This window comes from Globicephala melas, chromosome 8, assembly GCF_963455315.2.
Source record: "Globicephala melas chromosome 8, mGloMel1.2, whole genome shotgun sequence".
Classification (NCBI taxonomy): domain Eukaryota; kingdom Metazoa; phylum Chordata; class Mammalia; order Artiodactyla; family Delphinidae; genus Globicephala; species Globicephala melas.
Genome location: NC_083321.1, coordinates 11,943,739 through 11,960,365, shown reverse-complemented (window position 1 = coordinate 11,960,365; position 16,627 = coordinate 11,943,739). Strand labels below are relative to the sequence as shown.

General features: G+C 50.8%; 1 protein-coding gene across 1 annotated transcript; it reads right to left on the bottom strand.

The window, feature by feature from the left end:
• Window positions 1-331: 331 nt before the first annotated feature.
• On the bottom strand, window positions 332-3,741 carry PRG3 (proteoglycan 3, pro eosinophil major basic protein 2). Its single transcript, XM_030864939.2, has 5 exons — window positions 3,681-3,741; window positions 2,938-3,251; window positions 2,122-2,250; window positions 1,192-1,306; window positions 332-390 (listed from the first exon to the last, which is right to left on the bottom strand). The coding sequence occupies exons 1-5, from the start codon at window positions 3,739-3,741 to the stop codon at window positions 332-334; spliced, it is 678 nt and encodes a 225-aa protein (XP_030720799.1).
• Between the last annotated feature and the right edge of the window lie 12,886 nt (window positions 3,742-16,627).

The window sequence follows — 16,627 nt, the reverse complement described above, 5'->3', positions numbered from 1 at the left end:
CGCCTCCCGGTACGCGCTCCGCCCCCAGGTGGCGCTGCAGACACACCCCGGCGCCCCGCACCCCCCCACACCCCCGCCCCGATCCGGCGCCCTACTCCAACATCTTTTACTTTCCTTAAAGTCCCACTCCACTCCCCACGAAACCGGAGTGAATGCTTCCAGGATTTTCCAACCCAGAGTCCAACTCCTCTGAAGTGCTCAATGAAGAAACAAGAGTCAGGAGATGCTGTTGGAAGTCTGACTTTATGATCCGGAGAGGCTGGGGACAAGTGCCAAGGGTAGGACAGAGGCCACCAGGAGGGCGTGAAGGGAGGATCTCCGTGCCTCTGGCTTAGAAGGCGCAGACGAAGGGCAGACGTCTTTTGCATGGAGCTCGTTGCCACCGACCCCCTAGCGGTAGAGAGCACAGTGATGTCAGCTGCCCACCTGAGTGTGGCCTGTGCTCCCTCGTCCCCTCCTCAGGTACCTCATATGTCATCTTTGCCTGCCGTAGTCATGATCCGATGGCCACAGGTTTCCCACACATCCGGACTAGCCATTGATCTCTTCCCTTGCAGAGGCAATGTGCTCAGTGCTTTACATGGGCTATCGTTTAATCCTCACAACGACTCTCCAAGAGGTCGGTGCTATCATCGCTCCCGTTTCACAGATGAGGAAACTGAGGCTTAGTGGGAGTGATAACTTGCCCGTGTCTCAGCTGGCAAGTGGCAAAGCTGGGGTGTGAATCTCAGCCATCTTACTCTAACCCGTATGGTCCAGCCACTGTAATAAGTTCCCTCACATCTGGCAGCCGTGCTGTTCAAAGCAGGCAAAGTCAGCCATCCTTAATTCCCGCATCTTCACCTCATCCGTCATCCACACCTTACATTCACATCTGTTCCTCCCATCTGTCCCATATTCACTCCTTGTCGCCATCATATCAGAGGAAGGAAAGGAGTCCCCAGGCCCTGAGCCTAGCTTTGCCTGGGAGGATGGGGAGTCCCCATCTAGCCCCTGGACCGGGAGCCTCATCACCTGGTTTTGCTCTGAGGCATCCCTACCTATCAGCCCTCCTCACAGACAGGGACATTGGTTCTCCAGTTGGAGGGAGGGTGTGGGTTTGGGGAGGTGTGTTCAGGCAGCTCAAAGGGACATGTGTGGGAGTCCACCTTGCCACCCCTTCCCCTTGTCCTGGTGCCCGGGCCCCCTCACCTTTGGTGCGCAGGGCCACACAACGGCCACTCCCATTCCGAGGTTGCTCTGAGGCCCAGTAACTAAAGTTCCAGCTACTGCCATTAGTCCAGCGAAAATTGTTGCCCCACGTGAACTAGAGAAGAGAGAGGCTGGGTCAGAGGGCAGAGGTCCAGAGAGACAGACAGATTCTGGGTCTCCGGAAAGCCCACTGAGTATCCCTTCCTGAACACTGTATATATAATCTCCTCTCACTGCCCACCTGGCTAGGATACCGTTGAGACCCATCCCTGAGGGTTCGCAGGCAATGGCAATGGAAGAGCAAGCATCACTTCCGGCTATCACACTTCTCAAACTTCACTGTGCACACAGATCTCCTAGGGATCTAGTGAAAAATGCAGATTCTGATTCAGGAGTTCTGGGACGGGGCCCAAGATCGTGCATGTCTAATGAGCTACCGGGTGATGTTGATGCTGCTTGTCCGTGAACCACACTTGAGTAGCAAATATAATGGCCCTTATTTGTCCACAATCCCAAGGCCACTCTGAGAGAAGGACCCCACTTTAGAGATGGGGAAACTGAAATTTGGAGGTAGTCATTCAGCTCGTAAGGGACCAAACTAGATATAGAATCTATCTCCTGACGCCAGGAGTGTGCTGGTAAACGTTTAACAACCAGCTTTGGGGGAAGGTGAGAGGCTAGAGGGAAGAAAGAAACCTGATTTGTAATAATTGTCAATTTCCTTGGTGTAAATACATCCACCATGGCAGCTTTCAAGCTACAAGCATGAAGCCACTGAACATGGAGTTAGGAAGAGAGGCACTCAATCATCAGTTCTCCTAAGCCGATATGAGCCAGCTTCAGCTGCTGGATGAGTCTTAATGCCAGCAGGTGGTCCCTTGAGGCAATCAGAAAGACCTTCGTGTACCTGGGAGTTGGCCCCTCGCTTACCCAGCACTTGTAGCCTCCAATCCAGACCTGTCCTTGGTTAATGCTACTGACCCCGCTCTGGATGCGATAGTTGAAACTGTAGTTGTGGATGGAGACGAGGTTGCCTCGGTAGCACCTCCTGCATGTATCCTGCAGAGAGAAGAGGTGGGGTAGAAAATCCACTGTTTTCTCTCAAGTCCCTGAGTCTCCAGGAGAGACCCCCTCATCCCTTTCCAAGTCAGAAATCAGGGATCTATTGCCCCCCTGAATCCTGTCTCTTGTTCCTTTATCTGGTGTCAGGAACTTCTTGCAGAAAAGAATAATAATACTCAGAATAACTACAGCCACCATTCCCTGAGAGTTTACAATGACCCAGGGACTATTCTAAATACTTTCCATGTATTATTTAAATCCTCACCACAACTCTAAGCGGTGGTACCATACACCTCCGTTTTACAAATGAAGATACAGGAGCCCTGAGAGGTGAAGCGACTTGCCCAAATAAAATGGCTGGCGACAAGCAAAGCCAGGATTTAGCACAGGCATATCTTATACCAAAGCTTTTTATCTAAACCAGTGGTTCTCAAAGTGCGGTCTCCCGACCGACAATATAACCACCTGTGAATTTGTTATAAATGCAAACTCTTAAGCCCCAGACTTGCTAAATCAGAAATTGAGGAGATGGGGCCCAGAAATCTGTGTTTTAACGAGACTTCTAGGAGACTCTGATGCATACTCGGCCTGGAGAGCCATTAGTCCAAATGATAGGGAATAGAAGGTTGGCTCCACTCTTGTCTCCTCCACCTGGTCCCCCATAGTAGCCTCCCTGCCATTTACCTGAGCATCCCAAAACTTGCTCGGGGTCCGCACCACCAGGAAGCGGCTGGTCTTGCACCCAGGGCTGCCTGGAAGCTGAACTGTGTCCTCTTCCTTAGGGCACTGCAAATCCTTGTCCAGGGCAGCTGGGTCTGACTCCATGGCCCCCTCATCCTCAAACGCATCTTGATAGCTGGAAGCCACAGCGTCCTCTCCCTCTGACTCAAGCGCTCCATAATTCAGGGCCAGCTCTCCCTCCTGTTCCCCCGAACCTTCCAGATCCTGGCTCAGGTCAGCCTGTGTCTCTCTGCTGCCCAGATGGGAGGCAGCATTCTCTGGAAAGAAGAGGTAACCTGCCATCAGGCCGGGCTCTCTGTTCTTCCAGGACCACGGACAGCTCTGATGGCCCCACTCAGCCTTCCTAGGGACGCCATCTGGAACCAAGACGGGAAGGACCCCTTGGGGGTTGGGCAAGCCAGAATTCTTGCATCACACACCCAAAGGCATGAGAACTTGGCTGACACCGCATGTGGGGTATTTTGGGAGTGGGAGGCAGCACCTGTGAGAAGCCCTCATCTTCACAGGTGGGGGTTTTTCCTTCAGGAAAGTTCAGGTCACAGTTCTGAGTCCAGGAGAAATCTAACTAGAGGTGGGCTGGGTCAACTGAAGAGGAGAGGCTGTGGCCCTGGCCCACAAGAGCAAAAACGGATGCAGGAAAGAAGAGAAAAGAGAAAAATGGATGAGGAGGGAAGAGGAGGACTTACCCAGATAAAGAGCAGAAACTGTCCCCAGCAGGAGAAGGGGCAGAAGCAGGGAGCATTTCATATCCCTTCAGTCTTGTGACAGGCACACAACTTCACCTTCCCTCCTTGGGGACTTCTCACGTGTCTGCACGGCCCCTGGCACACAGTGGAGATGCAGTGTTTGCTTAACTGGTGGATTAAAGGGCAAACAAGAGCGCTTCCTTCTCCCCGACTGAACAGACCCTGAGCTGGAGAATCAAGAAAAGAACAGGGGGTTGTCCGCTCAAGTACAAAAGATGCTTTTTCCTGAGAGCTCCATCACTGTTCCCTGGGGCAGCACTCAGCTCAGATGCTAGCCGCCATGGGAACAGGTCTGCTCACACTGAGGGCCAATTTCACTCACACTGGGGGTAAAAGGGGAAGGATAGTGGCCATTATGGTCCTAAGGAGAGGCCTCCAGGATGTTTGCCATATAGGGTCCTGCTTCCCCCAGCCCTGGACCTCTCCTTCCCGGGCAGCCGAGCGGGCACTTACGTCCCCAGAGTCTGGAGCCCCCACTCTCAGTGCCTCTGGCTGCTGGGTGCCAGAGGCCACCCTTATACTGGGCTTTTGGGGAAGTGGGAAGAAGCCAGGACGATTGCCCCAGGCTTGGGCTGGGGGGCGGGAGAGTGGAGCTGATAAGAGGTTTGCTCAGTCCTCCCACCCTTGGGCCCTGCTCTCTGCTGGGACTTTAGGGACCTGCCTCTTGCCATAGGCAGGTGCCCAAACACCCTAGTATGCTCGAGAAAGCCCCAGATGACGACTGTCCTGGCATGGTTATCAGCACCCCTAAAGGGTCCCAGTCTGAACAATACTCTTTAGCCATAGGAGCAGCCTTCCTCTGGTCAATATTCCAGCAAATGAAGTGGAGAATCCCAGGGAGAGGGAGGCCACGGGAGAGGAGGTAGGAGATGAAGGTGAGCCTCAGTCCTTCTGAGCTCTTCTCTAGACCAAGTACTTTCTGTGCATTACATCCTTGAAACCTCACCTTCCTAACCTCAGTCCCATGAGAACGTATGATTAGCCCTACGGCACAGATGTGAAAAATGAGATTCAGAGAGGGCAAGTGACTTGCCAAGGTTATGCAGGAAGTGGGGGAACTGAGATTTCTAAGTCTTTGGGGCTCCCAACATGCTCTACCCACCCCATCTCTCTCTCTCTCTCTCTCTCTCTCACACCCTCCCTCCTTCACTCTCTCCCTCTCTCTCACTCCCCTTCTCCCTCTCCATCTCTTTCTTATCTTTAATATGTGAAAAACTTATGCTCCTTCCTTTATGCTGTGGCTCTAGATCAGCCCTTGCACTATTACTATTTGGAGTCAAATCATTCTTTGTTGAAGGCTGGGGGAGGGGCAGTCCTGTGTCTTGTAGAAAGTTCAGCAGCATCTCTGGATCTCTACCCACTAGATGTCAACCGTGCCTCCCCAGATCGTGTCACTCAGAAATGTCTCCACACATTTTCAAATGTCCTCTGGAAAGAAAAAGTACCCCTGTTGAGGATCACTGATCTAGAACATGCTATCTTGTCCAACCTTGAGGCATATCTTTCTGGCGGGGAGGCAGCAGCTGGAATGGAAACCTTCATGCAGAGTCGTTCAGATGCTCTGTGGGCCAGCCTCCCCGCACCACCCCGACTCCCCACCTCCCACCAGCCCTCTGTCACGACCAAGGTCAGGACTAAGGGGAAGGCGCTTGCCTCAGTTGCAAAATTTAAGGGGACAGTAAAGAACTCAGTGGTCAAGATAAATAAATATTTGATGCCATCTTTCTTAAAAATCAGAGTCTATGTAAAGCTACCATGATGAACAAAACGTCAAAATATGAATCAATCAGGTTCCAGCCACATTCACTGCAACCCAAGGACAGGCCAGCAAGTGCTGAGCCTTGATTTTGCCAGACATCACCGCCAAGAGCTTGTGGCCCTGTCAGGGTGGGTGACTCCACTCTGTGATATCCTAGCATATTTGTTCCTTGGATTCCAGCCCAGCCCTCCTGTGCTCAGGGCATCAGGGACAGGTCACCCAGAGGGTGAAAAGGCCTGGCTTCCTTCCATTCCTCTGCTCTCTCAGGGGACCTACAAATGGAGAAGTATCTGAGAGCTCACTTCTGGGCCCTGAATGCAGAGTAACGGTCTCGGCCGTTATCTCCCTGGCCCAACGGACGCAACCCTCAGCTTATCTACCTGACTTGGGGGTGGATTGACTAATTCCAGGGCCCAAAAACCTGGTCTCCAGAGTTCAAGCAGGAGACTTCCCTAGCTGGGGAGGGGTGGAAAGCTAGCCCCCCTCCCCCTTATTCTCCCCGGTCCTGGGGCCCAGGCCAGGGGCCTCATTTCACTCCGTGGTTGGGATGACCGAGAAGGTCGGCTACTCCCGTTAGCCAGCACCACGATAAGCTTTACAAGCGCTGTTTCATTTAAACGTCCCTGCATTACACATTAGGAAACGGCATCTCAGAGAGCTTAAATAAGTTACCCAAGATTACACAGCAAGTCAGAGGCAGACCTAAACCAAAACCTTTCAGCTCCTTAGTCACCCCACACCTGCATTCCCTCTACTTCCTCTCTCTGGCCTGCCCCTCCCTGGGGTTGACCTGGGGCAAAGACATCCCAGGGCCCTGCTCAGTCACCACGGTGATGTCTGATGTAAAACTGGAAATAACTCTTATTTTTTTTTTTGGGCCGCGCCGTGCAGCATACAGGATTTTAGTTCCCCGATCAGGGATTGAACCCACGCCCCTCGCAGTGGAAGCACGGAGTCTTAACCACTGGGCCGCCAGGGAAGTCCGGAAATGACATTCTTGAAGGTCCACCATATTCCAAACACTATGCTTCATTAAGGCTTTCACATCCATTATCCTACTCACTTAACCTTTACAATCATCCTGCCAATTAGACACTGCCATCCCAGTGCGCAGACCTACCACACAAGCTCAGAGAGGTGAAATAACTCGCCCAAGCTCACACAGCTAGTTAGAAGTGGCATGTCTGACCCTAGTCTGTTTGACTCCTACATCCTCCTTTCTTTGATTCACCCAAATGCGTTACGCCCAGACTAGCCCACAGTGCCCACCTTTTCAGCATCCATGAAACGCCAACTCTCTGGCTTACTGTTTGCATCTATATTCATAGGGCTTTCAAACTCTGCCTCTCGTCTCAGATTTCCATCCAGCCCCACGTTATGCAGAGGGCAGCATAGTGTGATGTCTTGATAGAATGGAATCACCATTCTGGAGTCAGCCCCTCTGGGTCTCAATTTTCCCATCCCTAAACCGACGCTAATGACAGGACCCACCTCAAATGAGATCAGCTCCAGTAAAGACCTCAGAACAGTACCTGGCATGTGGAGCTGGGGGTAGCCCTTGTCAGGAAACTGAGACTGAACTGTCAAGTGGGCACCGAGAGCTGCCTGAGCTCCTGCTCTGTGTCCTGCGTGATGATGCCAGGAACGCTAGGGATACCATCGTAAAGACACGAGCTGAGTTTCCCAGAGCCTACTTAGCATCATTCTGGACAGGAAAAATACCACACAAGCCCTCACCCGGGGACATAAGGCCAGTCCTCTTATTTCATGTAAAGCTTTTCTTGAGGGTTTGCATCTTTAACATGTATCCTGTAATGTGCACTGTAGCGTGGACTGCTTGAGGCGTTGTCACGGAGGGAATGCACCCACGTAACCCAGGCCAGGTCAAGATACAGAATGCTACCAGGAGCCCAAATGCCTCCTTCGTGTCCCCTTCTTTTTTTAAAAACAAAAATATTTATTTATTAATTCATTATTTATTTATTTATTTTGGCCACACCAGGTCTTAGTTGTGGCGTGCGGGCTTCTTAGTTGTGACATGCAGGCTCTTAGTTGCGGCCCGCATGTGGGATCTAGTTCCCCCGACCAGGGATCGAACTCGGGCCCCCTGCATTGGGAGCGCAGAGTCTTACCCACTGGACAACCAGGGAAGTCCCCATGCCCCCTTCTTGACATTAATCCCCCAAAGGAGACCTTTGTGGACTGGAAGTCACACTTGTGTCACAGACCACCGCCAACAGGAGAGGTTTGTGAGGAATAAAACAAGGTCCCACCTTAGCACAAAGTCTCTTGATACAGACCCTGGCACCTATTTAGTGCTTAATACATGAGGGGTTTTAAAAAAAGAGAGGATGGGGCTTCCCTGTGGCGCAGTGGTTGGGAGTCCGCCTGCCGATGCAGGGGACACGGGTTCGTGCCCCGGTCCGGGAGGATCCCACATGCCGCGGAGCGGCTGGGCCCGTGAGCCATGGCCGCCGAGCCTGCGCGTCCGGAGCCCGTGCTCCGCAGCGGGAGAGGCCACAGCAGTGAGAGGCCCGCGTACCGCAAAAAAAAAACCATGAGCAGGATTCCACCCAAGGGAGGCTCTCCGTTGCTGGCTTTGAGGACGGAGGGCAAGGAATGTGGAGCAGCCCCCATGTGACAGCCAGCCAGGAACAGCAGAAGGAACAGAATCTTACCACAACCACGTGAGCTTGGAAGAGGACCCTGAACTCTAGGTGAGAACACAGCTCAGCCAACACCTTGATTTTAGCCTTGAGAGACTCTGAGCAGAAAATCCAGCCATGCCATGCCCGGACTTCTGACCTACAGAACTGCGGGCTAATCAGTGTGTGCTGTGTGAAGTCACTACATCTGTGGCCTAGAAGACGCGCACAGCCCTCGCGGCCCGTTTCCCTCCCAGGATGAAATTTACAGTTGGTGCAATTCATGGTGGGGGATTGATTGGCACAGGGGAGTGTCCCACAGGAATGGGCTGGAGGGCCTTCTACAGAACCCAGGGACAGAAGGTCAGGAAATACGGACAGGGAGAAAGAGAGGTTCGATTCCAGCCAGAGGTCCCACCACCCTTCCTCTCAGACCATAAGAGGCCGGTTAGCCTCTTCTAGCTCCAAGTTCTGCCCTCAGAGAAGCAGTGAACTGCAGGAGACAGAACTTCAGAGCTGATCCACCGCCTGCTGCCTGGGCTTAGCCAACACCTCCCTGGGGGCAGATAAGAGGTGGTGAAAGGACTAACATCATTCCCGGGGTAAGCAGCCCAGGAGATAGAGACCTGGGCCGTTGCTCTGTGAAATCAACCTTGATTGACAGCTCCTTTGACACTTCCCCCTTTGGATGCCCCAACAATTGACATAGAACAAGGGCTGGGCTGCTAGGGCTGGAAGGGCCTTTAGAGGTGACCCAGGCCAGTCTCCATGCCTAAGATATGGAGGACTCAGACGTCCTGATTCCCAGTTCAGTGCTCTTCCTTCGCCCTTGGTGAGAGAACCCCTCTTGGCCTCCAGGCATCTCCTCTCCCAGGGGCTGTGTACACACAACAAAGTTAGAAGGAATATGTCTTTGCAGTCAGTGCCCATCCTCCACCCCACCTTCCACCTTCAATACTTCCCCAGACCATCTACTTCTCTCCATCTCTGCTGCCACCTCCCTAGCCCAAGCTGCCAACGTTTGATAACGTACACCCGAGCCCATCATCCCCATGCTTGCCATTCAGTGTCTTCCCTCTGTGGCAGCGATTCATCCAAACTCATTACCATTGCCTTCAAGGGCCTCCATGGTCTGGCTCTTGTCTACTTGTCCAACCTCACTGGTGTGTGTGACCCTTGTCATACTGGTTTCTGCTCCATTGGCCAAGCTAAAGTTTGGTACTGGCTCCGTCTCATCTAGTGGGTCTCGGCTCCAACGTCGCCTCCTCAGAGAAGTCTTCTCTGAGAACTCTTTCTAAAGAAGCCCACTCCAGGGACTTCCCTGGTGGCACAGTGGTTAAGAATTCACCTGCCAGTGCAGGGGATACGGGTTCGAGCCCTGGTCAGGAGAGATCCTACGTGCCGCAGAGCAACTAAGCCCCAGTGCTGCAACTACTGAGCCTGTGCTCTAGAGCCCACAAGCCACAACTACTGAAGCCCGTGCGCCTAGAGCCCGTGCTCCACAACTAGAGAAGCCACCACGATGAGAAGCCCGTGCACCTCAATGAAGAGTAGCCCCTGCCCACTGCAACTAGAGAAAGCCCGCGCGCAGCAACGAAGACCCAATGCAGCCAAAAGTAAAATTAATTAATTAATTAAATTAAGAAAAAAAAGCCCACCCAACCCATTCGCCTATCTAGTTACTCTGGTGCACATCATTCATTTACTTCCATCAGAACATTTGCCAAAGTGATACGACCTTGCTCCTTCACTGGTTTCTTGTCTACTGTCTGTCTCTCCCAGTAGGAAGTAAGTTCTAAGAAAACAGGGACCTGGTCTTTCTTGCTCACTGCCTAGAACTCTACCCAGATCATAGAAGGAGTTTTTCAATTAGTTTGAAATTAATCAACTTGAAATTTACTTCCTGGAGAAAGTCCAGCTGAGTTAAATTCAAAGTCCATTCATTTCAATTCCACAGGTGTCTTTCTGAGCCCCACCTGCCATGGACACAATCGTGGGCCAGGCTCTGTGCACTGGGTCATACATTCATTCATTCAGTAAATACTCAGAGGTGGTCTCTAATCTCAGGGAGGCTTCATGTAGCCGATAAAGCAAGACAAACAAAATGAACCTCTTAGTAAAACAAGGCACCGTATTGAGTGGACACTTAGAAGGATAAAACTTTCACTTGCTAGAAGATACCAATTGTCTGTGCTACCAGAGTCACATTAAGGGCAAGGGCAGGCAGAGAGGGCTTCCTTGTAAAGGTGTTCCTTGGACTGGGCTCTGAAGGATTGACAGACAGGAGAGGAGAGGCAGAAGAGAAGTAGGAGTCATTCTAGGAGCCAAACCATGGCCCTGAACTGCTGGAATCTGAGCCAGGATACAGATGATTGGTGTTTCCCGGAGGTTGAGTCAAAGAATGAGGTGGGTTCGTTTCTCGGCACCAAAGCCAAGCTCCTCCAATGAGCAGTGCAGACTTGCTGGCCAGTTCTTCAACCCCCTCGACTCCTTACACGATAGTAATCTGGTTTCTGCCCACCCCGCGTCGCTCCATGGAAACTACTCTTGCCAACGTCCCCACTGACCACCTAATTGCCAAACCCAACAGACATTCTTCAGTTCTTGTCTTATTTGACCTCTGTAGTGCCTGATACCTCTTTACTTCCTCCTTCTTAAAAACAGCCTCTTTTCTTAACAACTTCTCTAGCCATTCCTTCCCAGTTTCTGCTGGTGGGCTCCGCTTCCTCTTCTGGAATTTTAAATATTGGCCACCACCTGGTTTCTTGGTGCCCTTCTTTCCTAACTCTACACACGCTCCATGGGTTATCTCATCCACCCCCACGTCTCAAGCTATGAAATATATGCAGATCACTCCCAAGTCTTCATCTCCAGCCCCAGACCTGCTCCTCACCAGGTTTGGTCCACAACCACAGACTCACATATACAGCCACCAAATAAGCTTCCCAACTTGGATGTCCCATGTGCATTATGAATTCAACACGTCAGACTGACGCATCACACACACGCGTGCACACACACACACACACACACCCCTACACTAAACTGCTCCTCTTCTTGTGGTCCCTTTCTCAGGAGAAATCATCACCTTGCACCCAAACCCCCAAGCCAGGACTCTGGGGCATCGTCCACAATCTTCTCATCACCTCACAGTCATAGTGCGCGTTCTTCGCCATCTCATCTACCCACCCACCCCCACTCCCCTGCTGCTCTCCTACCAACTGCTGACTGTCTTTCACCTGGATCACTTCAGTGCCTCTCAAATCACTTTCCCTTCCTCCTCTTACCATAACCTCCCCATTTCTTTTTTTTTTTAATTTATCTATTTATTTATTTGTTTTTTTAAATTTTTGGCTGCATTGGGTCTTCGTTGCTGTGCGCGGGCTTTCTCTAGTTGCAGCGAGCTGGGGGGGTGCTGCCCTTCATCGCGGTGCGCAGCCTTCTCATTGCGGTGGCTTCTCTTGTTGCAGAGCATGGGCTTTAGGCACGCAGGCTTCAGTACTTGTGGCACATGGGCTCAGTAGTTGTGGCTCGCAGGCTCTAGAGCGCAGGCTCAGTAGTTGTGGCACACAGGCTTAGTTGCTCCGCGGCATGTGGGATCTTCCCGGACCAGGGCTCGAACCCGTGTCCCCTGCATTGGCAGGCAGGTTCTTAACCACTGCGCCACCAGGAAAGTCCACCCCTCAACCCCACGTCTCTGATACATTGTCTGCTGCCAAAATGAGCTCCTAAAACCCCGAGCTCATCACACAAGCACTTTTCAATTATTTCTTCTTGCTCTTGGGCAAATACTTTCTTCCTGATCTGGCCCCTCCTTACCTCAACTTCAGCACTATTGACATTTGGAACTGGATACTTCTTTGTTGCAGGGGGATGTCCTGCGCAGTGTTGGGTGTTTAGCAGCAATGTCCTCACCCTCTAGATGCCAGTAGTACCTTCCCCCCAAGTTGCAACCATCCAAAATGTCTCCAGATATTGCCAAATGTCCCCTTGGGGGCAGACTTGCCCCCTAGTTGAGAGCCACTGGTCTACAACCTCAACTCTCCAAACACACACACACACACACACACACACACACACACTCCACTCTGCTCCAATCATACTGAACACCCTGCTATTTCCCTAATGTTCTGTGAGCTCTCAGATACCATTTCATCTGCCCAGAAAGCCCTTTCCTCTCTAACCACTGTGCTAGCCCTCCTCTTCTACTAAGTCTCAGGCAAAGATCCACTCTTCCAGGAAGCCTGCCCTGATTCTCCCAGAGAGAAGTAGAAAGGAACCTCATGGGGCTTAACTCTAGCCCCGCCCCTATCCCATCTCACGGCAGCTGTCTTCTTGCTGTCTCCCCAGAAGACTGGCAGCGTTGCCTGTCTCACCTGTGTATCTCTGGTACCTGCAGTGTCCTGGAAACATGCCAAAGGCTCAATTCATGTTTGCTGAATAAGCGAATGAATGATGAAAAGAAATTTTTGTTTAAGATGAGTTGAGCAGGTGCTCCCTGAAATGAGATCTTAAGCAGGAATTTTAATAACAATAACAACAGCGGCATCTAACATTTAAGAAGCACTTTCTTTTATTTTTTAAATATTTTTGGCCACACTGCGTGGCATGTGGGATCTTAGTTCCCTGACAAGGGATGGAACCTGCCCCCCCTACAGTGGAAGCGCAGTCTTAACCACTGGACCGCCAGGAAAGTCCTAAGAAGCACTTTCTATGTGCTAAGTGTTTTGAGTGTTCCGTATCATTTAATCTTCTAAACAACTGTATCAGACAAGTACCACTGTCATCTGTAAATTATAGACAAAAAGACTGATAACTCAGGATGGTGAAGCTGCCTGCCAGGTAGGTAGGTGCCTCATCTCCCATTCTCTGTCTGCCCATCTGCAAGTTAAGGATGAGAACCTCACAGGGCTTGGGGAGGAATCACTGAGAAGGTGGTTGTACAATAATCTAATCTGACACATGGTAGGTTCTGAACAAACCGTCCTATTCTCCCCATTTTAGAAATAGAGAAAGCAAGGCTCAGAAAGGTTAAGTGATGGTCCAAATTCCATGTACTGGCAAATGACGGAACTTGAAAAAAGAATTCTAGGGGCTTCCCTGGTGGCGCAGTGGTTGAGAATCTGCCTGCCAATGCAGGGGACACGGGTTCGAGCCCTGGTCCGGGAAGATCCCACATGCCGCGGAGCAACTGGGTCCGTGAGCCACAACTACTGAGCCTGCGCGTCTGGAGACTGTGCTCTGCAACAAGAGGCCGCGACAGTGAGAGGCCCGCGCACCGCGATGAAGAGTGGCCCCTGCTCGCCGCAACTAGAGAAAGCCCTCGCACAGAAACGAAGACCCAACACAGCCAAAAATAAATTTAAAAATTTATTTAAAAAAAAAAGAATTCTAACAAGCAGATATTTTCTGAGCATCTTCGACGTACTCAACACTGCGTGGGACCAGTCACAGACACCACCAAGAGGAGCCAGGTCCTGAGCACCTGGAAATATAGCTCTGCTCTCCCAGCTGGAAGCTCAGAGCCATGATGGAGGTTCAGTTGGTGGGAAGAGCTCAGAACTGGGGTCTCACAGAAACGGCAGGGGAGTTTGTGCCCGTGCGGTGAGGGCCTATGGATGCAAGCTGACTCGCTGATTGGGTAATGAGTGGGAAAGGCAGTTGGTCACGGTGATTGGCGTAATGGGCTTTCACGTTTGCTGGTCTAGCGCCAGGCTGGACACACACGGCAACCCTGAAGCAGCTTCTGTCAGGCCCCAGAAAGACTCCTGGGGATGACTGAGGGGTCCTGCGGTGGGGGGGGCTTTGCGTACCTCAGGGTCTTCCCCCCAGATAGACCTCTCTCTTGACCAGCTGTGGAGGGACAGCATTCTGATGCTAAGGATGGATGCATCCTTCCGTCCCCTTGTTGACAAAGAAATTAATCAATAGTCAATCTAAGAAAAAAATATAAATTTTTATTTTTTTATATTTATTTATTTGACTGCATTGGGTCTTAGTTATGGCACGCGGGATCTTTTTAGTTGCAGCATGCGGGATCTTTTTCTTAGTTGCAGCATGCGAACTCTTAGTTGTGGCATGTGGGATCTAGTTCCCTGACCAGGGATCGAACCCAAGCCCCCTGCATTGGGAGCGTGGAGTCTTAGCCACCGGGACACCAGGGAAGTCCCAGAAATGGAAAATTTTATTCGAGCCAACCTGAGGGTTATAACCCAGGAGACAGTCTTTCGGAAAGTTCTGAGGACTGTTCCACCTGTTAGGGATCAAAGCAATGACATCAGTTTTTGAGACAAAGGGTTATATGTCAAATGACGTATTATTGACAGTTTACACAATCCAAGTCTACATGTACAGTGAGTAGTGGGTCGTGGGTCATTGTGACCCCTTACAAGATTAAGAAGGAAGGTTATCTCCTGAGGAATTGTGACGCTTTGTGAGATTAAGAAGGAATGTTATCTCCTACGGAGGTCTGATTAATGCAGACGCACGGCACACATCTTCATTAGGAGAGGGAGGAGGCCCAAACGGGCTGAGAAAATTTTTATGTTTAAATCTTTCTTGTCATAAAATATAAATTTTATTTTATCACCTCCCCCAACATGATACTCCCAGAAATACCCCAAATTTCTCCAGAGCCTCCTGGCTCAAGTCACCCTGAGGTTTCCACAGGCAAGTCCCTGCGGGTGGGGAATGGAAATCTCAGGGTGGTGGAAGGTTAAAGAGGCTCCTTCCTTCCTTCAAACATTCATTTATTCCTTCCTTCTTTCCTTCCCTTCTCTTCTCTCCCTTTCCTCTCCCCTTCCTCCCTCCCTCCCATCTTTCCTTCCTTCCTTCTATCTCTCTGCATTTGTCTCTATCTCTTTCTGTCTCTCTTTTCTTTTTTAAAAAATTTTTGGCTGTGTTGGGTCTTCGTTGCTGTGCGTGGGCTTTCTCTAGTTGAGGCTGCTCTTTGTTGCGGTGCGTGGGCGTCTCATTGTGGTGTCTTCTCTTGTTGGGGAGCACGGGCTCTAGGCGCATGGGCTTCAGTAGTTGCAGCACGGGGGCTCAGTAGTTGTGGCCCACGGGCTCTAGAGCGCAGGCTCAGTAGTTGTGGCGCACGGGCTTAGTTGCTCCACAGCATGTGGGATTTTCCCGGTCCAGGGATCAAATCCGTGTCCCCTGCACTGGCAGGTGGATTTTAACCACTGTACCACCAGGGAAGTCCCTGTCTCTCTCTTACATTCAGTATTTCTTGAACCTCCATTCTGTGCCAGGTAGGGTGCAACGTCCTGAGGATACAGGGGGTAATAAAAGATACAGTTACTGCCCACATAGAGTTCCCAGCCTAATGGAAGTCTTGCATCATCATTATTATTATTATTTAATCTGTATGTTGAACGGCAACTGTGACAAGCTCTATGCTAGAGAAGTACCTGGTGCAATGAAAATCTGTACTCAGTAACAGGCTGGAAAGGAAAGAAGGGAGACCTGAGCTGAGAGCTGAAGGAACTGTAGGAGTTAATGATGGGTTGGATGGGACGCATTCCAAGCAAGGAGAATAAAACCATTTTAAAATGTGCACTTGACCTTTAACATGATATTGTGTATGTAATAAAAATTACTACGGGACCTACTGTGTGCCAGGGCCAAGCGTTTTTCATGTGGAGCCTCATTTATCCTCACCTGAAGGGAGAGGCTACTACCGGTTCAAGGACACGAGACCCAGGGCTGTCTGTCCACGCTCCTCCCTGGGCCCCAGCCACCTCTGGGCCCTGGCTCCAGAAGGAATACACAGCCTTATCCCTGGTGATGGACAGTTCTCTGCTCACAGATTTTCTGCATTGACTACTGAAGAAACAAAAAAAAGTGCAAAAATTGAATATGAAGATTGAGTTTTCAATGACTTTGGCTTAAGATTTGGGAGAATTAGAAAGCCATTTTTTCGTCTTGAAGTTTTCCCACTTGAAACAATGCAAGAGAATCTGTGCTGCTTTGTTAGACAGAAACAAGTTTGGGCAAATGCTTACAGGGTGGTTTCTGCCCTGAACAAACGAAGTGACATTCCAGGCTCCGTCAGGTTTGGAGCCCCTCACTCTGCCCGTCCCCCAGGGAATCACAGATGTTACTGGTAACGGCAGGCACACACCACATGCCTGCTGCATCCCAGGCGGTTGATGTCATGTTTGAAGTGCTTTAAATTAATTCGCTTAATCCTTACAACTCCAAGATGTAGTTCTACTGTTATCCCCATTTTACAGATGGAGAAGCTAAGGTACCGTGAACCTAAGCCCCAGAGCTTGCATGGTAAAGAGCTGGCAGTTGGTCTGGGGCAGCCCACGGCCGAGCCCAAGGTGCCTCTACCTTTTATTCCCCAAAGTCCTCTGTAGTCTTCCCAACCAGCTCCCATACTGCTTATTATCTTCGTACAGGTGAGGAAACTGAGGCTCCGTATGATTAAGGGCTTCTTCGAGGTCGCACAGCTGGTAAGTGTCTGAAGCCCAGAG